Source organism: Callospermophilus lateralis, chromosome 8 (genome assembly GCF_048772815.1).
Source record: "Callospermophilus lateralis isolate mCalLat2 chromosome 8, mCalLat2.hap1, whole genome shotgun sequence".
Taxonomy (NCBI): domain Eukaryota; kingdom Metazoa; phylum Chordata; class Mammalia; order Rodentia; family Sciuridae; genus Callospermophilus; species Callospermophilus lateralis.
The window spans coordinates 83,803,881-83,831,576 of NC_135312.1; the positions used below are offsets into that span (position 1 = coordinate 83,803,881).

Below are 27,696 nucleotides of genomic sequence, written 5' to 3' on the forward strand. Positions count from 1 at the left end.
CACCCAAACAAACCCATGCACAGTGTCCTTTGTTCCATTTCGTGGGCCACCTTCCCTGTCCCGTCTTTCCAAGCAGTCCTGATTTACTCCCCCAGGAGTAGGTGTCTGTCTCCCCACGCCCTGGCCCTCCCCCTCTGATTTATTAGGGCTCCCGGTTTGGCGCAGATTCCTTTTTCTTCTCCATCCCATCCTCCCTCCCTTCTAGTCCTCCTTTCCACTGCGGGAGCGCGTGCTCCTTCTGCACAGTCAGCTCCTGTCGGAGCGCCCAGCCCGGCTCCCTCTCTTTTCGGCCTCCGGGCTCTTTCTCCTGCTCCGGACTCTGCGTCCCGCCGACCTCCCTTTCCCTCCCCTGCCTTGCTTTGCGTCGCCCCTGGCGCTCCCCCCCGCGCTCGCTGGAGCGCTGTGCTCGCTCCTTGATCGCCCGCCGCACAGCCGGGTTCAGCCGCCCGCCCGCCCGCCCGCGCGCCACTGTGCAGTGGAGTTTGGTGGAATCTCTGCTGACGTCACGTCACTCCCCACACAGAGTCGGAGCTGAGGGAAGAGAGAGGGATGAAGAGGGAGGGAGGGGAGAGAGAGTGCGAGACCGAGCGAGAAAGCCGGAGAGGAGCAGAAAGAAATTGCCAGTGACGGCTAGATTTCGGAGGCCCCCAGCGCACTCGTGGACTCTCTCCGAACTTAGCACCCTCGGGAGCTCTGCAGTCCTCCCAGGCCCTGCTTTCAGGCGCTTTCCGTGCAGCCCGAGCCTCTTCTTTCTGGAAATCGTCCTGGGAAGCGGTGGGACGCGGAGACAGCAGATTTCTCCCGGTAGCCGGTAAGTGGAGGCCATCTCTCCCCGCAGGGATGTGAGATAATGCAAGTCTGGAAATTTGTTCCACTTTGGAGAATCTTCACCGTAGGTGATTTGTGGCTCTAGGGGCTGCGTTTCCCTCGAGGTAAGGCAGTTGGCAAACAGACCTTGCAAAGCCTTGTTTCTTTCGTCCCCAGTCACAGACACTAACAATCTACGGGGGTGCTGAAGTCGAGTGGGAAGCCAGACCATGGCTGGCATTTAAAACGAGGTATCTTCCCTGAAATCTCGGTGCCAACACGGCAGGGACAAATCCTCAGGCTGAGGATTAGCATTCTCAAGATAAAGGGCCTCGTACAAAGTTTCAGCTACTGGAAGATTAGCCTTCTTCCCATTATTACACTTTAGAAAAAGAGATTCCATCTTAACTGGCAGTTAGTGACCTCTCAGGCCCAAACGAATTACCTGGGAGCCAGGCCTAGATGCCAAGCTCGAACAATTACTTTGGATTATAAATCCTTTAAATTGATCACCAGTCAACTCCAATCTTGCACTTCAGGAGATACATTTTAAATGGACGCAGGGGAGGTAACTAGTATCCAACTGGAGTCTAAAGAAAAATATATGATTCTAAACTCGAGAAATGTGTTCTTTTATTCCAGTTTAATCACCTTACTTTAAGAAACAATTTAGAAATCAGACTAGCATAGAGTGCTTTTTTTTTTACCCTCTTTGTACAAGTATTGTCTTATTATAAAAAACTAAATGGAGAACACTTTTACTGTTATAAATAAAATTACAGGAACTCACATTCTAAAATATCTTAATGAAAAATTAATCTGCTTTAGAGATAGGTCCTTGCATTCCGTTTAGCCCATTAATCAAAACTAAAGATGGTTTTATCACATGAAATACCATTTTGGAGGAAATCCATCAAAATTCAAGTACCAATAATGTCAGAGAAACAAAGCACATGAGCAAAATTGAGGATCTTTGTTGATGTAACATGAAATAAGAATAAGATTACAATAATCAAACATTCCCGAAAAATTAAAGAGCCACCTCATTTATGGAATGTTGTACTTTACCTCAGCAAAACTGCACTTAAATTATTTAGGTGCTTTGTCCCCTAAATTGGGCATGTTTGTCTCCAGATATTCCTAAAGCATCGATATTAGTTTTTAAAAGGCTTACACATGGTAAAATATGGAACTGTATTAAGCAGTATTTTAATTTCCTTAAATGATTACCCACTGCAAATTAATTTACTGGCTAATCACACCAATTTGGTTCATTTAAAACACATGTTCTCCTGTTTATTTTTAAACTTTCCATTAAAGATATTGTTCTGGATTAACAAAGTAAATGCAAAGGGGAGAAATATGAAAAGTATTTAGAATTATTAGAACTACATTTTTTCCTTCAATTGCATTCTTGTGTCGATCGATCAACAGAAATTATTTTTAAACAAATTGTTATATTTCTTAGAGCCTGCCTGTCTGCTTTGCCAGTGTGGTGCTGTGTGGTGCTCTTTCGTGTGGTCACAATGTAAAACACAAGTTGGTCAAAACAAGACTGCCTGGCATATACATTCCAACAAGACATGAACTTTTGTGGTGAAAATAACTTCCCATCAGGAAAAGTCCCACATCCTCAATTTATGAGACTAGCCATTAATGCCAGTCCCAAAGTCTGGAAGCGAAATTTGTCACACCAGACTTGTCTTAACAGGGCAAGTTTAAGAATTAGCAGGCAGGAATCGAAGGTCTCTTTTAAATGTTTTTCTTCCCCAGTAAATAGACTGAATCTATTAGGCCTGGTCATTATAAAAAGTATAAAATGCAGGTCTCAGGGCTTTTTGACTGCAAAATAAATCCTGAAGTCACAAGGACACGTAGGAGTGAGCTAAGGAACATGCCTTGACCTTCCTTTCAGTCCTTAGAGTGGAGCCCTATGAGTTCTTGAAGATTTGTTTTGTATTGCTTTGTTTGGTCTTCAACACTGAAGCACAGGGCTGGGGTGGGGGGTAGGGGACGTAGAATGTGTAATAATTGACTTTACACCCAGCGACCAGATCTTTTTCTTTTGTATATTTCATTCCTTAAAAAAAAATAAAAACAACTATTTGCAATTGCCATCTGCAATGCTCTGGCTACCGGCTAATAATGCAGCCCGTTCAGACATATAAAAAAAAAAAAAAAAAAAAAGATTATCGAAATGATGATGACATGCAAATTTCCCCTGAAATTATCATAAGTAAACATTTGAAGTCTGGACTAATAAAATCCCATCTGTGTTACTTCATATCGAGTTAGTAGAAAGCTGTGATAATGAATTTTGTAATATCTCACGAACAGACATCTCAATCAGGGACTAATCCTGTGATTTTACTGCAGAATCACTGAATCTGGAGCCGCCAAACTGCTACTTCTGGGCCCACAGGCCCATAAGGATCCACAGAGTCCCCGCCCGAGTTCTCAATAGCTGGTGGGGGAACCACCAGGAGGACCCCACACACGATCCCCACGCCACCGCACCGGGCAGCCCCTCCTCTAGGCAGCGACCTTGGCCAGCGGCCCCTGGGGCCAGGCTCACTCTGGGAGAGGCTAGGAAGCAGGGGAAAAAGACACAGGGTAGAAGTAGGCCCACAACTCCCTGCCCGCCTCTGTCCCTCCGCCAGCCCCGCAAAGCTCCCTCCCACCCCCAACCCCTGGCAAAGTGGGCTTTCCTGCCGCCAGCATACCTCGGGAGCCCAGGACCCCTCTTTTCATGATTTTTAAATGCTCGGTTGCCCACTTGATGGAGCCCTCGCCGCCCACTTCCCCTGGTTTGCCTGTGGCAAAGAAGGGGGTGCACGCTAAAACGCTTGGCTCCAAGCACTGTGGTTGGAAATTTCAAAGATTTGGCTTGCCTGAAGGGGAAAAGAAAGAACTAGGGGGGCAGTTTGCCCTAGGGCTTTCTCCGTGCTTGGCGGGCAGTAAGCCCTCCAGGAACGCTTGCTCTCCCTCCTCTGTTTCGCTAAGTCCACTCCGTTTCTCTTCTCTGCGATCTTAAATCATACTTTAGGGTAAATAAATGGCCGGATGAGTATCTCCAGGGAAAAGTGTGGCTAAATATGGAAAAATGGCTCCTGGTGGATGAGAGGCCCAAAGTCAGCTTGCTCCTGGAACACCCCAGGCCCAAAGTCCCTTCATCTCAGAATGTAGAAAACGGAGGGAAAGTGCTGTCTGGGACAGGAGCAAGTTGGCTTTGACGTTCTGCAAATGTTTATGGAGCTCCAACTAATGGACAAACACTGCTGAATGGTGGCCTTTCAAAAGAGAAAAGTCGTCTCTACTCGCTCCCAAATTGTGCTGAAGGTTGCTCTCCAACACAGACACCCTTGAAAGTAGTTCCACAGTCTCCCCTGAACTCTGTGGCTTTATGGGCCTCTTGCCTCCGGGGCCCTTTCCCTGCAACTCCGTAGATAGATGCGCTCCTGGTAAATATGCGGAGGTTTTAGGGACGAGGAGGCTGGGCTAGAGATGCTGTGGGCAGCCAGAAACTGACAGGTACTAGAAACATGTTTGAAGCGCAGTACCTAATGGGCGCATAACAGCTAGAATTGACGTTGACCTCCACACAGGTAGCCTCCTCTGAACCTTATAAGTTGGACGAACGCGCTTCTCAAAGCCCTCCTTCTCTTCTGTTTTGCAGATAACTGGGAATGGAGACCAACTGCCGAAAACTAGTGTCGGCGTGTGTGCAATTAGGTAAGAGTCCTTTTCTGCTGGCCGTGGACCAGTGTCCTGGGCCAGTGGACGGGAGACCGCGTTACTCAAGGGCGGCGAGTGGGCCCCGGCTCTGCAGCGAGGCCCCGGCGAGGGGCGATTTTCCGAGGGGCCCGTCTAGGCAGGAAGAAAATCAGAACCGGGGCGCCCACAGTGTCTCCTTTGAGAAATTTTGGGGAGCGGTGGGCAAAGAGGATGCAGCTTGTTGCGTGCGGAAGGCCCTGACCCACTCTCCCGGTTGGAGCCGCGGGCAGCCGAGAAGGCGCGGAGAAACTACGCCGCTCTTCGCTGGGTTGCCAGAGGGTCTGGGGGATGGGAATGCCGTCCGCTCTTTTCTCTAACTGGGTCTTTGCTCTTTGTCCCTCTTTCTCCTCCGTCCTGCCTCGCTCCCCACCCTCACCCCCAACCCCCGGGGTCCTTCGGGCCACGGTCCCTGGCGTCCTTCTCCACTGCACGTGGGGCGGGCGCGCGCGCGCGGCCCAGGCGTGCAGCCGGCGGCCGTTGAATGTCTCTTCTCCAAAGACTCCGAAATCAAAAAGGTCGAGTTCACAGACTCTCCCGAGAGCCGGAAAGAGGCAGCGAGCAGCAAGCTCTTCCCGCGGCAGCATCCCGGCGCCAATGGTAAGGCCGGGAGGGAAGCTCAGGCCGCGAGCTGGGCACCCGCCTCCGGGACTCCGGGCCTCGGGTGAAGCACAAGCAGACGAGGCCGCCAGACCCGGCGCCGCGGCTGCTTGAATTCAGACACTTAGCTTCTGGTTAGAACGGGAAGCAGCCGTTCCCAGGGACGTTAATTCCTTTCCCCAAATTATACTGCACTCCTGAGACCCAACACCTCTCCCTCTTTTCTCCCCCTGTGGTCTGATCCTCTCCGCACTCCCCAGCGCACCTCGGCTCCTCTAGCTGGCGCGGAAAAGTGGTCCAACAGCGACCTCTGTCGCTCGTCGTGTCCCACTGCGCGCAGAATCACCAGGGCCCACCCGGTCCCTGAGGCTTTCAGCCATGCCCCACCCAGGTTTGTGGGTGCGGAGTTTATCGCGGGAGGCAAGCGCAGGAAAATTGTGTTGGCGAAGGTTCGCCTCGGCGGGTCGAGGTTCTGACAACAGCCCCGAAGAGCCTGAGGGCAGCCACTGTGCGCGACAGCCGAGGGTAGACTGGAGCGTGCGCCCTTGACGACGCGAACCTGCCTGTTTGTGCCGATTGCCAGGCCTTGGTTCTGGTGATATCGTTGTTTGGCTAATTTCGCCCTGGACCAGTCAAGGGACATTGTGGCGCAAAATCTGTAGGCTCTGTGTAAAAGGTGTAAATATCTCTAACCCACTGTACAGCCCTTCGCTGAATTGAAATTTGTCATTTAATTTTGTGTCTGTATGTGCGTGCGGGTGTATGTGTGTGTCTAAGGAGGAGAAGGGGACTTTCTTTTGGAATATATTTCAAACTTAAATTTAGTGTTCTCCGGGCTTTCCAGGCTCCGTAATAAATAAGTACCCAGCCTTAATAGGTTGTTGACCTTTGATAGTGTGAGGAGATAAAGTCCCCCACAGCCCTCCGCCCCAACCCCCTCCTTCCGGATTAAAGTGTAAGGATACAAATGTAATGTGTGCCAGAGGGGGGCGATTTGGGACTCCAGTCTGGTAAACAAACCCTATTCCTAAGGAGAAAACAAAGGCGCTACACTTAGGCTTCTCGGTGTTTCCGAGGAGGGGGTGGGGGAGCATCGTTTGTTGAAATACAACGTCTAAAGCGATCTGAGCTGAAGCTTCTTGGTCCTTACACTGCGCAATATCTCCAGTCGTCCTGCTGGGCCAGTTAAACGCTCACTTGTCCGGGATTAACCCCATGGGGTTAAATGGGGGCAATGCAGAGATAATGTCGGGTGATTTCTGTCATTAAGATTGTGTTAAATTCTTCTTCTGTTTGATAATCGGTCATAAAAATAAATTATTAGACCGGAGAATGTTTGGAATATGGTTAAAAATCAAGAGCAGCGATGACTCTCAGGGAGAATGTTTTGTGCAGGCGCAGCCCGGGCTCTGGACAGATCTGCTGAGCTCCCAGGTCTCGCTTCGTACGGGGCGGGCGGGCAGCCGCCTAGCAGAGGCTGACGTTTCTTGCACTCTAGTCGGAGAGACTCAATCTGTCTCCCCCTCCCCTGCCCCCCACCCCGGGTCTCGTTGACAGGAGGAATGGTTTCTGAGGACAGGTGACCTCCTTACAGGCTGAGAGAAGAAGGACCCCCTTCCAGGAGAAGTCCAGAATGGAATAGGGTCCTCTCACATGGGCAGTAAGCTCTGAAAGCCGAGAGTCCTGCCCGCACAGGTCACAGGTGCCCCTGGGCATTCGCTTTCCATAATTAGCAAGAATAAATAAATAAAAATTAAAACCAAACAAAAACAAACCGGAAACCTAGAAATAATGAACGATTGTTTTCTTAACCACTATTTTCAGGCCCGGATTATTTTAGTGCAGGTGAAAGTTTCTTCCCCCTACACTGTCAAAACGTCTGTTTGCTACCTTATGGACCGAAGAGAAAAATTGCTGCCCAAACATGTTTAGTGCCACTAATTAAGGAGAGGCTTGTGATGGGAAGAAATGGGGAAAAATTTGACTTTATTGGCTTTTAGGGAACCGGTAAAGAAAAACTGTCACATGAGAGTAGGCAAAGCTATAGCATCTCTGAAGGTTGCCAGAGTAAGTACCCTTTACTGATTATAAAGTGACAGGAAATCTGCATACTCCTGGCCAACCCACTTTTAAAACAAAAATATTTACTTCCCATAATTTTAAAAAGAAAAAAATACAACAGCATATGATTTCTTTTGAAGCCGTGATTCTCTATCATTGGCACTATCTTCTCCTTTCCCCACAAGTACACACCATACCCTCCTTGAAGACTACAAATGCTCTGAAGAGGCAGGGTAGACCTCTGAGGGGCCCTGGTTCAGCGTCCCTTCCCCAGAAAGGCCCCTTCTTGATACCCATTGGGCGGACCCCAAGCGAAGCTCAAACTCAGAAACCGGAGGAAGGAGTGCGAAGGTGACTAAAATGTCCCTTGAAATCCAGGACTTGAGGGTTAAGAGAGGAATGGCTGTAGGAGGGGGTGGTGAGGAAGAGTTGGTAACTTTAGTTACTCCCCGCATAGGTGCCAGTGTCGGAAAGGGAGCCTCGGTGTGGATCAGGGGCTCTTGGTTTTTCTTACCATGGGCATCCCCCCAAAGGAACCTATTTTGCAGAACTCATAAGATGGCCTTGACCTTCAGGAAGGGGACTGACTGACGTTTCCCTGTGGATGACTCCAAAAGTTTAGGGGTGGTGGCTCTAGGATCAGGACTGAAATCCAGCCTGGCCTTGCGTTTGGAGTGGGGCAGAAACTTCACTCAGCCTCTCACCCCCAGCGAAGCCATTAATTTTAAAATAGCTTTGGCAGAATGGCTGGGCTAAAAGTGTGCCACGGACTGGTGTGCATAGACTTTCTTCTCCAGGTTGGGGAATTCCAAGGCCCCCTGGGATACCCAAGGCGCGGTACACACCTCCTTACTCTATGGCAGCTTGGTCCCAGGCTCTTTCAGAGGAGCCGGGTAAACTCTGACTTTCTCGGTGGTCGCAGCCTCCCCCCTCTGCCCCCCATTCAATCAGCAAATGTTTGCCTAGCACGTGCTACGTGGACGCCTAATGTTCCCCCTGAAAGCAAATAATCCGGGTTTCCTTCGCGGTTATGAAGCGACTTTAATGCTAATACGGATACCAGCGAGATCAGCTCAGATCGTCTCTAGCAAAAAGCAAAATGGTGGCTCTAGGGTGGCGATCTGGACCCTAAGTTGTCAGAAAGGAGATGTGGAGGGCTCTTACTGTGGCTAGGGGACAAGGGACAAGTGCTCACTGAAGGAGGCATGAGGATTGAGGAAAATGCCGTGAAGTAGGAGAGCTGGGTAGAGAGAAGAGTTTTCCATTTTCTTTTCTCCACCCGGACATCACCACCATCACCTCAACATCCAATCTGACGTTTTGGCAGAAGCTGTTTCTCTGCTTTGCGGTTTTCCCGGCCAACGGGGAAACTGTACCGATTGTCCAAATGTCGTCAATCCCTTGTGGATCCCCGCTGTCAAAAGCAGTGTTCACAGGTCGCGAAACTCGCTACTGACTTCATACGCAAAAGTTTCTGGTTGGGCTGTTATTCCGCACCGCCCGCTGTTAATGTATGCAGCAGTTGTTAGAGCGACTCCGGGGAAAAGGAAATGTATAACGAAAGCTTATTCGTGAGCAGGAATATACTAATGGAACAATCTGATGTCTTCTTAATCCTATGTAAAAAGCTTTGTCGTCTTCCTAATATTGACTGAATGGGTAATTAATGGCTCTTCATCTAGGCGAATACCCTGTAATCCAAGATAGGCAAAAGACAACAAGCCCAAGGTAGAAGACAAAGGGCCCAAATGCAGCCGCATGTCCCTCCCCAGAGTCTCCAATTGGAAGTTTCCTCCTGGAGGAGAAAAAGGCAGAAATGGGAGAATATACCTACCATTTCTAGGCCAAGACTTAACCACAGCACCTAGCTACCCAACTCAGTTCTTCACTACTCAACCTTTCCCTCTCCAGTCCTCTCTGCCTTTCTTCTTGAGCCGGATAGGTTGCCCCCCCCCCCCCCCCCCCCCCCCCCCCCCCGCATAGAGGATCTGCAAACATCTTTACCCACAAAGCCCCTATCTTTCATTTGGGGAAATGATCAATAACCAATGAGCAACACACAAGGTCCCAAAAGGCTCAGCTCTGTCCCAGGTTTCTTTCTGCTCTACAAGAATACTCTTCTTTTATAATCCCGTGCATAGAGCCTGTGAGGACTAAGGTAGTCCTTGAGAGGTAAGGGAAGAAATTAATGGAAGAAGACAGTGCATGCAAAATTGTGTATGTGTGTGTTAAAGAATCATCAGGATTGAAGATCTTCTTTGTGAGGATCTGATATGAAGAGTACCCAAGATTCTCCCAGCATGTTTTTAACAGGATGGCATTTTAATTTAAACCTTTAGAAGTAATATATTACTTGGGTTACTACAATGAGGTGGGTTCCTTTTTTTTTTTTTTTTTTTTTTTTTGTCAGCTGACAGCTTTTAAAATATTATTTCGCTAGGGAAATAAAAGCTTCATCTCAGATTATAGGTGGGTATTTTTGGATTTATGTGATTTATGGTCACCATGACAACTAATGCTGAATGTTAGCTACCAGCGTGTCTGGGAGAGAGAAAACAGAAAGAAGGGAGAGAGAGAAATAGAAAAAGGGAGAGAAGGAGAAGAGAGAGAGAGAGAGGAGTGCTTTAATCCAGTTATTTTTTTTAAGTGACTTCAGTTAGCCCCTTGCCACTTCTTTCTCTCCAAGCCTGGATATCTATGTTTAATCTCATACTTTCATTCATGCATCCATTCATTCTCTCTCCCCCCATTCTTTCCTCCCCTATGCCTCTTACCGTTTTCTTTATTTTACTTCTTTATTTAAATAGCTACTTTCCAGAGATTAAATGAGCGCATGGTAAACCTATAGCGCTACCAGGCAAATTTGTGAGGAGACATTAGAGGCATATTGGTCTAGTCATTTCAGCACCTCCCCCCACCAATCTCTCTCTTCTCTCATTGAGGGTGGGGCTCCCACCCGCACCGAAACCCACCCCCGCAGCTAATCACCCCAAACTTGAAGAGGTTGAGTAACTAGAGTTTGTGGGACAGAAACATAGGTATCACTTGCAGGGATCCAGGGAAGGTGGGTATTGCTCAGTCTATCTACCGACATCCGAAGCGGAAAAGAATCCGCCCCTTTTAACAAACCAGCACTTCTTTATTCCATTTAGGAAATAGGGAAAAAATCAGCCACGGAGAAGCTTTAAATTTCTGGGTTGGTTTCACGGCTCTGGAGGAGAGGGAACCTCTTCTAGCTTGGTTTGTTTTCCGGGGGAGCCAAGCAGTGGAAAGAGGGGAGGAAGGGCCACTTCTTGGGCAGGGTGCAAGGTCTCCATCTGACCTCTGCGCCTCACCCGGCCAGCGCACACACTCACCGCACATCACGTGGCTGAGAGCTGAGTCCGGGCGGGCCTCGTCCTTGAGCTGGCCTGGGCTGGGCAGGGTTCCCGCCCCTCTAGGGCCTGACAGCTCAGGAAGATATCTAATTGAGCCATCTTCCGGGTGAGCTCTGAGGGCAGATTCTTTCCAAAATTCAGAAATCGCTTGGGTAGGTCCAGGCCCATACTCCGCTGCAACTAACGAGAGTGGCTGCCCAGCCCAACCGCTCGGCCCGATGGCCAGAGGGAATTTGCGCAACTAACACTAAAGAGTGTGAAATTAAATAAGACTTTAAGACTGGTAATCGGTGGCAAATACCAGCTCAAAACACGCCTGACCCCGTGTCACACATTTCCCTCCTGGAGGGTCTCTCTTTGAAAGAGTAAGCAAGAAAACCCAATTGAGTCGGCCTCTGATAGGTCTCCTAGACTCAAAAGCTCAAATCTGCACTAGGAGGAGACCATGCAGCAGAGACCAAGTTGCTTTTCCCTGGATTGAAAACTTATGTGATGGAGGCTGAAATCATAGTAATTTCTAGAGTCAATCAAGAAATTCTAGCCAGAGATCACAGTTATGCTGAAATCACAAAATACATAATATTTCTTGATTTACAATTCTTTCCCATCTATGCCGCCAATGCCCGTGCATGCAGCACACAAGTGTTATGCTGATTAAATCTTCAAGCTTGCTCACCACTACCACCACAGAGTTTTCACTGAAAACCATGTCTTTGTTTCTACCACACATTTCCTTTTTCCCATCTAGACTTTTCATTTTGTTGTTTCCCTGTCATGGTGGAGTGAGCCCTGTTGGTCCTGGGAAGAATGTTACCTAATCTCATCTGCTCAGAGTGTGTAAAGTAATTAAGAGATTTAGGAGAGGATTGAAACTCTGGCTGAAAAAATGCAAAGAAAACCCTCAATTTGAATCAATTGTTGGGAGTGGTGTGTGTGTGTGTGTGTGTGTGTGTGTGTGTGTGGTGTGTATATATACATACACACACAGACATATATGTTTGACTTCATTTTTATTCTCCTCTTGACTTCAGTGGACCCACACAATTTAAATTCCTTATCTTTTTGGCTGCTCAGAGGCTTGAAGATCTCCAGCATTTTCAACATCTCCCATACATTGGTACCACCACTAAGTTGCTGTCACTTACCCTCGGGTTTTTCACCCACTTTGGAGACTGTTTGAGGTCCTTCACATGTGTGAGTTCACCATGATGAAAATGCCATTAGAAGAGCAGAGCCACCAGAACTTAAAGCAAAAAAAAAAAAAAAAAAAAAAAAAAAAAAATCTCTGGATTTAATGAGATGGGTTTGAAAATCTATATGGCTCTGTGGAGCTTCTCAGTTTTGCAGAATAAGGAGTTTTGAAAAACACCCTAAACCTAAAAAAAAAAAAAAAAAAAAAAAAAAAAAAAAAATGCACCTTCCGGGTTTGAATCTTGAAACTAGGAAAGGAGTATGCTCACTACAGTAGAGTTTTTTTTTTTTTTTCCATCCATTGATGTGATAGAGTCTCTTCATGAAATGAAGTTTAAGGATCATGGTATTTTGGGGTTCATAGATATGCTGAGGTTTAAAGAAGAAACTGGGATGTGATTAGTAAACACATTGGGCAGAAAAGAACTGGATTCATATTGACTTTGTTATAGGTCATTGGCTGACAGTGCAATGGAAGAAAATATTTACTTTACACATATACTTTATGATCTTGGGGGAATTAGAGGAAATTCAATAAGAAAACGGCTAGAAACATTTAAAACCCTTATTTAAAAGACTTAAGCAAATTAGAGTCTTATCAGATTAAAAACCACTACAAATGTAAGAGCATTGTCTTCAGTGAAACTCTGTGGGGTCTGAGAAGGAGATTCTCCGCCAAATCTCAGGGATAAAATGCGTCATTTAAGCACTAGATAATGAGCAGAATGTAAATTAATTTAACCTTCTTTACCAACAGGCTGCTGGTGTAATATGTATAATTTAGTGATAAGATTGCAGGACCTAATATAGCTGGATGTATGAGCCTCAGTTAATGCAGACCTGTCACATGGGGATGTGTTCTGTGAGCAGGTGTGTGCGTGTGTGTGTGTGTGTGTGTGTGTGTGTGCGCGCGTGCGCGCTCACGTGTGTGAAATGGGGTAAAGTGGAATAAAAGGTTAAAACCAGAAATGCTGATTTAAAACTTACTATGAAGAAAGTTCCTGTAGTAGCTAAATTCATCATAGTATGGGATAATACTGGTGGGAAGAGACTGAAAAACTATTCTCATTTGGTTCCTCGGACCGCCCTCAATTGTATTTAGATTGGGGGAGATAGGGTTGGGGGGCGGGTGGTCAAAGCAGAGGAGGAAGATATGTTGCAAGAAGATTTGTAGTCAGCTTCATCTGCTCAGTCCCAGACTGAATAAGTTTCCCAATCTTGTGAACAAGGACAAGAAGGGAGTTTTCTGAAGATACCTCATACTAGCATTGCAAATCATTGACTGTAATGTCAAACAAATACACATTCAGGGATGATAACACTAACTCCACAATAAAACAATCGCCAATGCAGAAACCCAGGGGAGATTACTTTGTGTTCTTCAGCTGACCTAAGCTGGGGGACAAAAGGACTTTTTTTTTCCTTTGTGGTGCTGGGGATGGAACTCAGGGCCTCTCATGCTAAGCACTCTACTACTGAGAGCTATATATCACCAGACTGACAATAAGGACTTTCAAAAATTATATTCAATATTTGAATTTCTTACTTTAATTTATTTGGGAATGGTGCTCTAAAAAGTTGATGACCACGAAGGTGATTCTTGTTTTCTTTTATGTAAATGAATAAGGCTTTGCTTTTCCTAGTTGAGTGTTCTTGTAGGCTTCCCCCCCTCAGCCCACATACTACCGCCCCTGCCTGCTTGTACTTTAATGATTCAAGATAGGCTTGAGCTCCCTAGGAAAAGAAAATGGCAAAAATCATCCTTGAAATTGGTTATTTGACAACATTTTTTAATTGTATGGAAATTCATTACAGCATATTTTATATATAATTAGCTCAAGGTTGTTGATTCTACAGGCTTTATGGATTTGAATCTGATTGATAATAAAGTAAACAAGAGAGTCAAATTTAAAGCATGGCTCTCTCGGGTTAGGATGAGCTTAATACAGTATACAAGGAATTTGAAAGATCTAGGATATGTGTCTTAATCAACGTTAAGTAGAATGGATAAGCTTTCAGCATTTTGAACACGCTGGGTTAGGGTTTCTATTCTATTGTGTGTTGTCTGTCTGGGGACTAATAAGCATTACAGAGGACGTGATCTGAGGCGACTTTTTATTCTTGTATAAATCCGGACTGAACCACCAAGCAGTAGTTCGTTTAAAGTCAAGGTAATTTTCTTTTGACGGGTCCATTTTCTTCTCGATTTCTAATTTATTAGCCTGCCTTTTCAGGGCTCTGTCTTCCTTGCAATTAAAGTAAGGCTTCTTCAGATTAGCGCGGCATTCACCTGACAGGCAGTTTGGAAAATTTAAGATCGGAACGTGGATTTGTTGATGTTTTTAAAACATTTTATAGTTTTAGGTAGCATGTCTCCTTTCTATACGGGGCAAGGGGGGGGGTGTCTGTCTCTACTTGAAATGGAGTAATGAGACAAAAGAAAGGGAAGTGCGGTGCCTTGTTGATCTTGTACTTTTCAGTCCTCAACATTAACCTTTCTACACCTTTCTCCCAAGTCTTTGACTCCTACCCTCATCTCTGAGCCTCAGGATCCTAACTAAAAGTCGGATCGCCTTTGGCGGGGCAGGAACAGAATTCCCAGGAGCGTGCCTGTGTAGACCCGGTGGGCATAGCAAGAATTAGCCCGGCCCCACACTGCTGATAGGTGCAGACAGGACAGTCCCCTCAGCCGCAGCTCGGGGCCTCATGATTGGTGTGGAGTCACGTCACTCCCGCCCCTCGAAGGGTCTGGAGGAGGCGGAGGCTGAGAAGGTTGGGGAGGGCCGCGGCAGAGTGACGTCTCGCCACCAGGAAGCCCGCCTCTGGTTTTAAGATGTTAGGCCAACTGAGAAGCGCGGAGCCGCAGATCTTGTCCGTCGCTTGCTTGGGTGCTTGGAGCTGAGCTGCGGCGAGGCCCGGCTCCAGCTCGACGGCCAGAAGGGGTGTGCGTGCGCTCCGCGGAGGGTGTGCTCAGAGGCCGCGTCGCTGCTGTTGCCGCTGCCGCCGCCGCGGGGGATCTAATATCAGCTACCTGTCCCTGTCACTCTTGACACTTCGCTGTCAGGGCTGCGAGCGAGGGGCGGGCAGAGAGTGATCGGCGTTAGCTTTCCTTATTGGAGGGGTATTTGGGGGAGGGAGGGAGGACAGAAGGGGGTCTTTGCACACTCTTGTTTCACTTTGGAGCGTGGAAGCCTGCTCCCCAAAGACGCTCCGAGAGGTGCTCTCCTGCTCACATCCCCATGTTTCCGTTTGCCCTCTGACTTTCGGCTGCCGGATTCTTTCGCTTGAGCCTTCCAAAGGAGACCCGGGAGGCTTGGTTCCGGGATTCAGCAGGGGTTGCGAACCCTGATCTGCCTGCAGCGGCCACAGCGGGGAAACTACGCGCCTAGAGCGCGACTCGAAGCGTGCAGCGGCGGCCACGGGGGCTCGGCGGGGCGGTAGCCCAGGACTCGTAGGGCGGCGCGTTCCCTCGTCCATGAACTGCATGAAAGGCCCGCTGCACTTGGAGCACCGAGCAGCCGGGACTAAGCTGTCGGCCGCCTCCTCTTCCTCCTCTGGTCACCATCCCCAGCCGTTAGCCATGGCTTCGGTCCTGGCTCCAGGTCAACCCCGCTCCCTGGACTCCTCCAAGCACAGGCTGGAGGTGCACACCATCTCCGACACCTCCAGCCCGGAGGCCGCAGGTAAGGCGCCGCGCCGCCCCGCGGACACTCCAGAACAGCAGCCTGCGCGCCGCCTGGTCCCTCTCGACCCCAAGGAAGTCAGCCCCTCCAGGGGGAGGCGTGGTGGGAGTGGTCGTTCTGCTGGCTGGCCGCAGAACTTCCGGAAGCCAGGGTTCTGATGACCCTGTCCCTTTTTCATTTTACCTCCGCTGGCCTGGCTCATTTGGCAGCGCAATTCTGCCGCCATCTCCCACCCCCCACTTCGTACACTGGCTTCCTTTCTGTTTCCTGGATCACAAAAGTTCCAGCATCTCCATTCAAGGATGTTCAGAGGCCACTCCACCTCTGTCCCTGTTTTCTCTGCTTTCAGCTCGTTAGAAAAGTACTTCTGAAACCACTCAAATGCTCCTTGCGAAGAGGCACCCCCCACCCCCACAAAGTACTGGCGAACCTGGGAACCTAATGAATCCCAGTAGCTCCTTTTCCTTAACTTCCAAACTGCATCGAAAGCTGAGGGGGGTCTATAAAGACGCGCGCAAGTGCACGCGACCGGGGAGACTTGGTGTGGCTGCGTAGAGGTGTGTAAATATACTTGAAAGCACGGGCTATAAAAATGAATGTGCCGCCTTGCTGAGATAAACATGTAAATAAAACGTGCGGCGCTTGGGGGGAGGAGAGGAGATGGGGCGCACACACCCACAACTTTCGTCTGCACACCCCATAGATGCAGCTCTCCCTGCAGCGCGGAGTCGCTGAGCACGAACCCCTCCAGCTGCCGGCAGCCCAGCTCTTTCGCGGCCTCTGCCGCCGGGTCCGGTTGGAGTCTGGGGGTTGCAGGTGGGCAAGCTGACCGGAACCTTTGTGTGTATCGTTTTCAGAGAAAGATAAGAGCCAGCAGGGAAAGAATGAGGACGTGGGCGCTGACGACCCGTCCAAGAAGAAGCGGCAACGGCGGCAGCGGACTCATTTTACAAGCCAGCAGCTGCAGGAGTTGGAGGCCACTTTCCAGAGGAACCGCTACCCAGACATGTCCACGCGCGAAGAAATAGCGGTGTGGACCAACCTTACCGAAGCCCGAGTTCGGGTAGGAGCAAGCTCCAACTCTGGGAAATTAGGGGAGGGCGTTATTGAGCTGCAAGGCCCGCAGACCAGGGAGCAGGGAGGAGTATGGAAGGCAACTCTGCCTCGCAGGGCGCTGGTGGGGAGCAGCTTCGCAAAGGCCTAGTGGCTGCCGGTGTTGCAAGATTACAGCTCCCCCTTCCGAGGCCGAGCTGCCTGCCTGGCGCAGGAGCTGGGAGCTACACCGGTTCCCTGCGGTGCCCTGCGCCCTCCCAAGCTGGGCCGCGTGGGCATTCCTCTGCAAAGGGCATTGTGTTCCCGGATTGCAGTCGCCAGACCAGAGCTAATAAAATCCCTCCCGGTCAGGAGCCGCGAACAGGCTCCAACCTGTGTGCCTTTAACAAGGAAAACCCAGCCAGACACGCAAGGGTTGGCCCTCCCTGGGAAACCTTCACGCCCGGCCTGGCTCAGCCATTTCTTTCTTCGGCTCGAGTTCTTTATACGGTCTTTTTGCGGGGGTATGGCCATTTATGCCTCTTTCAGACCCTATTCCCTGGTTTTGTGATCCCGGGAAGCAAAGTGTTATACAGAACTACTATTCTGCTAAATTCTCTTAGAAGAGAAGTGGAAAAAGAAGACTTCAAATTTGGTTTATTCATCTTCTCTCAGGAGTTGAACTCTTTGAATACTGATACAACCCTCTACCAAATTACAATCATAGTTTTAGGAAAAGAGCTTACCTTAACTTTGAAGTAAATCTGCACTCTATGGATTGGCAAAAATGAGCTTAAATAAATTACCCAATAGCAACATCCTGGTTTGTGCTGGTCGGTGGAAAATTCCAAAATTGTTAAGATTCTGGAAGCGGCAAGCAGAACCAAGCAGCATCTAGAAGTTTTGCTTTTTAAAATGATAAAAAAAAAAAAGTTTTCTGGGTAGAAAAATAAAGTCCTCATAGCAAGGAAAACAAAAATAAGAAAACGTTAGGTAACAAAAACGGCGGCGAAAAGAATAAAAAGAATAAAAACCAAAATGTGCTTCTAAGTAAGAGGGAATGACGGCACTCCTAGGAGGCATTTGTGCAGGGTATGAGGCTATGCTGATAGATAAAAGAGCCGGGATGAAGTTTGATAGAGTTTTACTTTAACTGCCCGGAACCAGAGCTGGGACTAAGGCCGCGTGGTTTTGCGCGAGGTCAGTCTTCCATTAGCCTTCTTCAGCATCAGGGGAACGGGCCTTGCACGTACCCTTCTCGCCTGGACAAAGTTCAGAAGGCCTAGGGTAGAAATGGCAAGTAATTAAAATAAAAACACAGTTTGTGGGGTTCCTGGCATTCTTCGGAAAAGTCCTTCACCCCACCCGCTTTTCCATAGCCCCTCCCTTGTCCTGTGCAGCCGCTGCGCAGGGATCTTGCTCCCTCCAGCTGCCTCTTTCCAGCGACTGCCTGTTCAAGCCAAGTGGGAGTGAGGCGTGCTTTTTATAGCAGTCGGGTGCAAAGAGGAAGGGGGATAAAAAGGAAATCGAGAAAGAAAGGGAAAAAGCGGATTAGGCGTCTGGGACCCGCGGAGATGTGTAATGTGAAACATCACCGGTGTCAGCTCAGAAATCTCGGGCCAGGCCTCACTCCAATACACAAAAGACTCCGTCTGGGGCGACTGGTGGGCGCGATGTGGATTGGAGCGAGGTTGTGGCGGGGCCACCGGACGCGGGTGGGGGCTGACTGGCCTGGTCGGCCGCCTGCAAAACCAAAGGGTAGCGTCGGGTCAGGCCTGGGGTGGTCAAGGCACGCCTGAGGGGCCTGAAATGGGCGGAGTGTGAGACCAAGCAGAACCAAGGAAGGGGAGCGAGAGACCGTCCCGTTCTGGGCTCTTGGAGTTTAAGGAGCAGATTGAGGTGGTCCTCTGCTTTTTATTGGATTGTTTTTCTAGGCGAGGAAGAGTGCCGCATTCCGGTTCTTGTTGAAGGGGTTCCTTCCAGGGGGTGGGGACGACAGTGGAGATCCAAGAGGGGAGGGAGGAACTGTGCGGGTGGAAGAGCGGGTACTCCGGTGCCCTCCCACCCTCTTGGGGTCTGAGGCTTTGGAGTAGAAGCAAATTTACAAGGTGGTCTGGGAAGGGGTGGGCAGTCGGCTGACCCTCCTTTATTTCACAGTAAGTGTTTCTGGCCCCTGAGGAGAGTCTGGGTTCGTGATCAAGCGGCCCACAGCCCGCTAGACATTGCGGCCCCGCTCGGAACCCACGCTCACAGGCCGGAGCTGGCTGGGCCTCCCGGCTCTGACTGCGGCTTGGGGCTGGAAACAGTGCGGGCCTTGGCGGTGTGGGGTGCCTGGCTGCAGGGTGCGTCGCGCACGCGCGTCTGGTGGAGGGTTGGCCTCTGGTGTGCTCTGTGATCTAGCTTTTATTAATCCCCACTGTGGCCTCTGTTTGCTCCCTTACCCTACCGCGCCCAGGTTTGGTTCAAGAATCGCCGAGCCAAATGGAGAAAGCGGGAGCGCAACCAGCAGGCCGAGCTGTGCAAGAATGGCTTCGGGCCGCAGTTCAACGGGCTTATGCAGCCCTACGACGACATGTACCCGGGCTATTCCTACAATAACTGGGCGGCCAAGGGCCTCACGTCAGCCTCCTTGTCCACTAAGAGCTTCCCCTTCTTCAACTCAATGAACGTCAATCCCCTGTCGTCACAGAGCATGTTTTCCCCGCCCAACTCCATCTCATCCATGAGTATGTCGTCCAGCATGGTGCCCTCAGCGGTGACGGGCGTTCCGGGCTCCAGCCTCAATAGCCTGAATAACTTGAACAACCTGAGCAGCCCGTCGCTGAATTCCGCGGTGCCGACACCCGCTTGTCCTTATGCGCCACCGACTCCTCCGTACGTTTATAGGGACACGTGTAACTCGAGCTTGGCCAGCCTGAGACTGAAAGCAAAGCAGCACTCCAGCTTCGGCTACGCCAGCGTGCAGAACCCTGCGTCCAACCTGAGTGCTTGCCAGTACGCAGTGGACCGGCCCGTGTGAGCCGCGCCCACTGCGCTGGGATTCTAGGACTGTGCGGGATCGGGCAACTCCGCCCTTGAAAGACTGGGAATTATGCTAGAAGGTCGTGGGCACTAAAGAAAGGAAGTGAAAAAGCAGATATAAGGAGAAAAGGAAACCACTGAATTAAAGAGAGAGCTCCTTTGTTTTCAAAGGAAAGTCCTCAGTGTCTGACATCTTTCACTAGAAGTATTTCCAACAGTTGCAAGGACACATACACAAACAAATGTTTGACTGGATATGACATTTTAACATTACTATAAGCTTGTTATTTTTTAAGTTTAGCATTGTTAACATTAAAATGACTGAAAGGATGTATATATATCGAAATGTCAAATTAATTTTATAAAAGCAGTTGTTAGTAATATCACAACAGTGTTTTTAAAGGTTAGGCTTTAAAATAAAGCATGTTATACAGAAGCGATTAGGATTTTTCGCTTGCGAGCAAGGGAATGTATATACTAAATGCCACACTGTATGTTTCTAACATATTATTATTATAAAAATGTGTGAATATCAGTTTTAGAATAGTTTCTCTGGTGGATGCAATGATGTTTCTGAAACTGCTATGTACAACCTACCCTGTGTATAACATTTCGTACAATATTATTGTTTTACTTTTCAGCAAATATGAAAAAAATGTGTTTTATTTCATGGGAGTAAAATATACTGCATACAAATTGGTCTGAATTCTTTCCCCCCTCCTTTGTCACCTGGCCGAGGTGTCTCAGTCACTGCCTCCTAAACAAACTAGTTTCCTCTGCCTGCCAGTAAAACATACAAGGTGGCAGTGCTTATTTAAATTTGGTAGAAATAAATTATAGTCCTTCATCAGAAACTAAAAAGGAAAAAAAGGGGGGGGCACTCCTAGGGCTGGGGCTGGGGCTAGGGTTGGGGAGAGAGGGAAGATGGCAAAGTCTGGTCTTGTCTTTCAGATTTTTCTTTGGCTTAAACCCAGAGGATTCCATTATGCTAGAAACAACATAAAAGAAGAAGAAAGGTGAAAGAAATATAGACACATGACTCTCAAGTTCACCCCAACAGAGGAGAAACTGCACCTCCAGTCAATTGTTCTGGAGAAATGTGTATGCATGTATTCATGTACCATTTATATACATTCCTCTTAAGAGGAATATATCTATAATAAATTTATGTGGAAACACCTCCAGTTCAAAATATTTAGGCCTCTGCGTTTATCTTTCAGGCTTAAGTAGAGAGATCCTTCATGTTATATTGCATTACTATTTTCAAATCCTGTGGATACATGAAAAGAAACAAAGACCATTTCTAATAACTGCAGCCTTTCAGTTTCTCAAAGAGCCCAGGGGTTGAGAGGTTAGAGTGGAGTTTCCTGAGACTTGTCGAGCAATATGTAGTTGAGGCAAAGGTCATGCTCCCGGTGTTTTGTTTTAAATAATGTTGACCCATTAATTCTAAACCTGCTTGTTCCTGAAATTATACAGGATTATAGTTTGCAAACTGCGGGACAATGAAGCAAATCAAGATGAATTACAGCCCTGGCCCTCCCTCCCATCCTCTGACATCTAAACTGGGAATGAGGTCGCTGAAAAAGTGTTTAAAAGAAGTTTAACCACCCACACTTTCTTTATGGGTGCTTTTTAGATCTCTTCTTTAAAAGTGAAATTTGATTTCTTAAATAGTAGCAAATAGGACTTATTCCCAAGGAATTCATCGCCTTGGAGCTAGGAGAGTTATGGGGGAGGAGGAGGACTGCTGAGGTCTTTTGTTATTCTTGTCACCTCCACCCCCCCCCCCCCCCACACACACACACCGCTCCCCACCCCGCCCCGTGGGCGAGGACAAACACCGTGCCGGGAATGGAGATCGAAAAGTAGCCGCTGATTTTCTGGAGCCGAGAAAACCTGTGTTTTTGCGCTTAGGTTGCTTTTATCTGACTGAAACTTTACCTAGAAGCTTTTGGAGCTCAGACACTGAGTCTTTGTTCTGCAAGGAACTGCGGCTGCCACTTAAGATCTCAGATAATGTCCCCGATTGAAGATCAGTGCTCGACGCACATTAATTTTCTTTCTTTCTCTTTTTAAAGCTCTGCCTTCGACCTGTGGCGGGATCACACGGCAGTAGGGGGCAGATAGAAGCCCTTTGGACGAGGGTCACCTCCGTCCTTGTTGTTCACTTGAGAGCAGTGGAGAGGAAAACGGTCCCCTCTGGCGGACTTTGGCTTCTGGAGCCCCGGGACTCACCGGTCCCGGCCTCCCCACGCCTCCTCCTGGTAGGGGATGAGGAGGGGGGACGGGGGAGGGGGAGGGGAAGGAACTGGAAGAAGGATTTGGGGATCTAAGCTAGAAGCGCTAACGAGACCTGAGGGGAGAGTTTGGGTCTCCTCCAGGTCAGACCCAGGGTGACTTGGGAGCGCTGGATAGAGGAGGCGAATCTCGGCCTGGTTTGTTTGCTCAAATAGAACTCAATCAATGGGGGGGGGGGTAGGGGGGATGGAAGTCGAGTTTGGGAAGAGTTGTCATTTCCCCGACTGGAGTGGCGCAGACTGGGGGCGGAGACTTGGGACCGAAGAGAGGCCTTTTCTCAACCACCCCAGCTTTCCCTGGACTTCCAGAAAGAAGAATTTTACCTTCTCCTGGGTTCTTCCCCCACTCCTATCCCTGCTCGCCCGACAGGTCGCGCCTACTTTTCCCATGGAGAGAGAGAAGCCTTCTTCCGGAGCCTGTGGGGTCGGTCTCCTTGACCCCTCCTGCTCCCTCCCCGGACCCCCTCCAGCCATCGCCACCTTCCACCACCTCGGTTCCACTCAATCGATTTTTGCTGCGTGTCAACCACGTTACCGGTGAGTTTGAGGGTATCTTTTTCTCCTTCTCTAGGTCTCTTAATGATTTCTGAGCTAGTTGTGTATTAAAGTGCTTATAGAAACCTTTAACGTTATAGCATGAGGACCAACCTCCCCTTCTTGGGTTAAAAAATGGCGAGTCTGAGGTCGGGCCTGCGGAGCCCAAGCTTCTTGGCCTCTGCTCACCTTCCTCACCAAGCCCGGAGCCGGGAGATGGTCCAGGCCTGCGGCAGGCAGCCTGCGCACACCATCCGCGGTGTTGGGGCCTTCTTTTATCTCCCACTTGCCCACCTGTTACTCGGGTCTTTTTCCACCTTGGTGTCTCTGGATTATCCTCGGGTTTTTATTTCATTTAAAAAAAAACACAAAAAACAAAACTCCAGGGTCTCCAACCCTTGATTCTCCTAATACCGAATTCAGATTGGTGGAGACCTGGGGAAAGGTGTGTACAGCCCACGTTTATCTCCATTTCCTCTCAATTCCCAAATCTGAGTTTTAATGTCTACAACTTGGTTATACATTTAATTGTAAAAGGTATTTTGGGAAACCCGGGCCCCATCGGCGCTTTGATTAGGAAGTGAATCCTCTTCTCTTTGGCCTGTTTTCTTCCATCCCCCACCTCCTTCCTACGAGGTGCTGAAACCCGGGAGTCCTTTTAGGAGTTTAACAAAAAAATTAATGGGAAAAAAACAAACAGTGTCTTTAAAGGTCCCAATATTCCTCGAAAGCCCCATAAATTAACCCGGCGAATCCTTTTAAGGCGAGTCTATAAAAATCTAGTGAGATCTTGAAGGACAGCCCTCCCCCAACCTCTGTCGCGAATGTGGCCAAACAAAGGTCTGTCCTGCAATCCACATCCTAATCCACGGGCGCCCCCGCCGCCGTCTCCCGGGCTTCCCGGCCTCCAGCCGCCCACAGGCGATCCACGCTAAGGTGGGAGTCCCTGACTCACCGATTTAACTTTTTAAGAGAGGAGGGGGAAAGGAGGGGGTGTAATCGGATCAGAGGCCTTTATGAATATAGACTCCCTATTGATTGATTTATAAACCACCTCCGTCATCTCTCTCCCCCCTCCCCGAACTGCAGTTAATGTAACAAGAAACGTTGCTAATAGAGAAAAGGTCTCGAAGTGAACGGGAGAAATTCTGGCAGCAAATATTCAGAAGGAATTTTTAAAATACCCTTTCTTTCTTATCTTCTCAAACAATTAATTGTATTTTAACTGATATTGAGAAAATGGTAATGAAAGATGAGGTTTTGAAAAAATAACAATGGGTTAAAAAGAAACACCATTGTAAACACATAACTACCTTTTTTTTTTTTAGTTTTAGCAGATGATATAGAGAAATTTTTACTCTAATCTTAAAAGTTTATCACCTTCAACCCTTCTCTGGCACACACCTCCTCCCTGAGGGTGAACTTCTCATTGTTGACTTTTTATCTGAAAAAATAGAAAACAGAATTTATTGTGTTTGGGATGCATAACTTCATTCAGTTCTGTGAAGTATTTTATGCCCTTTATGCAAATGTTGATTTTAGATTTTGTTTGAAGATTAGACAAGTCCTTCAAAAAAATGAAATATCCCATTGAAGATGTATTTAATTCTACTAAATTGCCTTTAAAAAATTGCTCCTCCTTTTCTAACAATCCACTATGAACACAGGCAATTTATGGAAACCAAGATATACTTGAAGCTGAAGTTACTCAGAAAAAAAGTCTAAAAGTACCATCTAAATTCCTTTTAATTGTAAAAAACACTTTTAAAACATGCAATGACTATATGGAAAAGGTGAATACTTTGGGGTATAGTGCAATGGAATTGCAAATTTTTTTTTTCTTCGGAGAGACAACATAAGTTCAGACTCAATGGGCCCTTCATGACCAGGGTGTGTGTCTGCACTCTGACTTTGATGGATCTTTCTCCATCTAGTTCTCCCTTTCCAGTCTTCCGACCAAAAAAAAAAAAAAAAAAAAAAAAAAAATGAGGCACTATCCCCCCCACTTTTCTCCTGTTATTTTCCCCTCCTACTGTCTTTGTCCCTAGCAAAGTTTTCACATTATTTTTGCATTGTTGTTTTGTTTTTTCCCTGCTCTAGCAACTTAGAAAATGACTCGTGAGGCTGGGACCTTAAGTACCGAGATTAAGGCATGCGGTGGTTTCCTGAGAGCCCAAGACTCGCCGCATCAAAGCTTCCTCCTTCCAGAAGTAGCAAAGCTTCTGTGCCTCCGCCAGCAGTTTGCCTTAGCGGGGAACCCCCTGACTCGAAGTTCAGGGTAGGAACCTTTTTCCTCCTCGTTCTGGAATATGAAACCTAGAACCGTCCCCTCTGTCTTTGAAAGTGGTGGGGCACCACATCAGATTGTGATTTGGAACTCAGACTAGTGTAGTCCAGCAATTCTGCTTCTCTGGGTAGGTAGCAGGTTGGGGTTGCTGCACCCAAGAGTAGTTTAATGGCATTTCCCTCTGCCCTACGGAAGGGCTAGCCGGGCCTTCTGGGGCATCACTTCACGCAGTTCCCTCCATTTGGTTGACCGCCAGTCGAGCTGACGTGACAGCTTCACCCCGCTGTGTGCGGGCTTGAGGGAGGGGGAGGGGAGACTGTGGACAGTGGTGGAGACCCTGCAGGCCATCCTCGGTGCTAAGGAAGGGGCTTTGCCTGCTAGTGCCCTAGGCTACAGACTACAGATCACTTTGTTTGAAAAATAAAATAATATCAAACAAAAGAAAGTGAAATAAAACCCTTCTTCTGTGGGCTCTGGGCCTCGGGCGATGTTCATTTACGGGATTTTACGGATCTCAGAGCCTTCGGCCCCCTTGAAATCCTTGAAGGAGCCGTTCTTATCTGATGAGGTGGTGTCCTGTTTATCTGTTTCTCTGACAAGGAAAAAAAAAAATCCCTTGTGTGAATGCTGAGCCGCAATTCCCAGCTCCGGCCTTCCAGAGAGAGGCTCTCCAGTCCCGAACCTCCTTCAGCTGCGCAACTGGGCCAGTTTGCCAAGCTCCAAGCGCGAGGTTCTGGACAGTTGGTCAGGACATTCTGGACGCCTGCATTCCGCTTGGGTCAGGCGGCCAGGTCTTTAGAATGACGTTCCACCTGAGCGTGCCCCTAAGGGCGGCTTCTCCTGGGGCCTCATTGGCCGCCTGAACCATGACTCGGGGACAATTCCGTCCTCCCCCTTTCCATTAACCAGAGCACCTGTTACCTGTTGGATCTTAATGTTCTTTTTTTTTTTTTTTTTTTTTTTGGCCGGTGACATGGGGGAAGGGCGGTGGTAAGACGTCCTGCCTCCCTTTACCCTGACAGTATTTTCAGAGGCAGTCGGAGAAGCGGGTCCGGGAGTGACACCTACACACCTCCGGGTCGCCCTCTTGGGTCCTGGCACTCTGCGGGTCTCTTCGACAACAAAACTGAAATCTAATCTGCAGCTGCCGCCGCGCCCCCACTTCCCGCCCGCGTCCCGCCCGAAGCCCCAGGCACCCGGGTCATCGAAGTCTGGTCCCTGGCGCGGCTCGGAAGGCCGTGCGGTCCAGCTGGGGCGACACGCTGGCCCAGGCGCCTGCACTCAGGACGCCCCCCGCACGCGCCACTTGGGACCTGGGCGGCTGCCTGGTGGTCGGTCCGGCTCGGCCCGGGTGCGGCCTTCTAGCTGTGCCTCCCCGGAAAGCTCGGTGGCCTGGGCTGTAGATGTGTCCTCCAAGGGAGTCTCCGGCAGGCGAAGCCCTCCCACCACACCCCTTCTCACCCTCTCTCGGGCCTCTGCGTCTTCACTCTGGAGCGGCCATATACCTTGAGTGGGTCATCCCTGCTGCCTCCTACTGACTCTCGAAGCCCGGGGTTTGAACATTAACCGGCCAGAGCTATAGAGTAGGGTAAAACGTTACATATAAAAATGAATCATCTATCCGATCCTGGGAGCGATGACCTATAGCCAGCTCGGCGTTTTCAGCAGCCGCAGCAGTGTTACTACCCCAAGTCTCTTGTGACCCGCCACTTCCCAGGGACCATTCAGCTGCGCTGAGGACAGGTTGAGGTTGGAGGGTCGAGGGTTAATGGGCCAACCTTGTCCTTGAGGAGTCTGTGGTTAAGGACTACTAAAACAAGCCAATGTCCTTTCTCTCCTATTTGAGAAATATCTAGAACAGATTTTTGTCTCCTATTAAACGTTGGTGGGGACAGCTGTAATCTAGGAGGAACCCCTGCCGTCAGGGCCAAAGAAGTGCTGCACCTCTGGATTACAGGGTGGAATCCTAGAAAACAGGGCTAGGTGGGTAGGAAGTGGCAATAGAAGCCTAAGGACCCAGGACTGGAGAGGCGGGGGAGGTGCGCCGTGGGTGGCTCAACGGGCACTGGACCTGGCCCCTGAGGCTGAGGCCAAGCACAAGCCCTGGCCTGTGGACCACGATGAAATCCCAGGCTCTGGTTGGACCCCACCTCTCATTCCACTCCCCTGGACAGTTTTTTGCTAACTCTGACTTATGTGATTCTTTCAACATAAATAATCAAAAGTCACAATGTTACTTCTGCACTAACTTATGCACTAGTGCTCAGCCAAATGCATGGTATTTGCAGAAGATAACAGAACTGAAGGAAGAATTAAAAGACTATGCACCTCCTGAATTTTTGTGCCCTCACCTGGAAACGTTAGTGACTCAGGCACTCAACAAATTCCTGAATAGGAAGGTGACTCCTTTACTCTATCTCTGTTGTTCTCCCTCTTCCTAATCCTCACTTCCCCTCCCCCATTAAAAAAAAGTGAGATAAGATGGGTACAAGCAAGATATGTAATGCTATATAGCTCTCTCATTTGTTGCTAACAAACTCCAGAAAATTCTTGTACCTCTTAGGAAAATTGGTTCATTTATTATGCAAAATAATTACTTATGTAAAATTCAGTGCCTTGCCTATAGCAACCTCTCAGTGATTCCCTGCTCCCCTCCCCCGCCCCCGCCCATATTACCCTGAATGTCTTCAAGGTTTTTCAGAGACTCACTCAGCAGGCATCAAGTCTGGGTTGAGTACCATGTACTAGTATTAATTGAACATCACCATTCTGCTTGTTCCTAGAGAATACAGCTTCAGTTCAAGATGTGATTACAGTGTTCATCACTTCACATAGTGTCACAACTCTAACTTTGTCATGCATATGATGTGCTATGTCATCCCCCTAAGCAGTTAGAGCCGATCTTTTTGTTATCCCACTCCCCCAAGAAAAACAGAATTGACTCAATGTTCCACCAGTTTGCTCCAGAGAAACAATGAACACATCAAAACAAATAAATAAAAAGAGGCATGAATCACACACTCAGTTGCCCT

General features: G+C 48.6%; 1 protein-coding gene and 1 long non-coding RNA gene across 4 annotated transcripts; both read left to right on the forward strand.

Annotated features, from left to right (window-relative positions):
• Nucleotides 1–571: 571 nt before the first annotated feature.
• Pitx2 (paired like homeodomain 2) lies at nucleotides 572–20,239 on the forward strand. 2 transcript variants are annotated; one of them, XM_076864437.2, is made up of 4 exons: nucleotides 572–811; nucleotides 4,484–4,539; nucleotides 16,348–16,553; nucleotides 18,978–20,239. In XM_076864437.2, exons 2-4 carry the CDS (start codon nucleotides 4,494–4,496, stop codon nucleotides 19,539–19,541), a joined length of 816 nt encoding a protein of 271 aa, XP_076720552.1. In that variant the 5' UTR covers nucleotides 572–811; nucleotides 4,484–4,493; the 3' UTR covers nucleotides 19,542–20,239. The 2 variants fall into 2 exon arrangements, with proteins under 2 accessions (XP_076720552.1, XP_076720551.1); XM_076864436.1 differs by lacking the exons at nucleotides 572–811; nucleotides 4,484–4,539 and adding an exon at nucleotides 14,980–15,490.
• Nucleotides 20,240–21,379: 1,140 nt separating this feature from the next.
• Nucleotides 21,380–25,053, forward strand: LOC143406338 (uncharacterized). 2 transcript variants are annotated; one of them, XR_013092192.2, is made up of 4 exons: nucleotides 21,380–21,460; nucleotides 21,625–21,810; nucleotides 22,214–22,380; nucleotides 24,478–25,053. It is a non-coding gene; the product is annotated as an uncharacterized LOC143406338 (long non-coding RNA). The 2 variants fall into 2 exon arrangements; XR_013092191.2 differs by having other exon boundaries at nucleotides 21,399–21,810.
• Nucleotides 25,054–27,696: the final 2,643 nt, after the last annotated feature.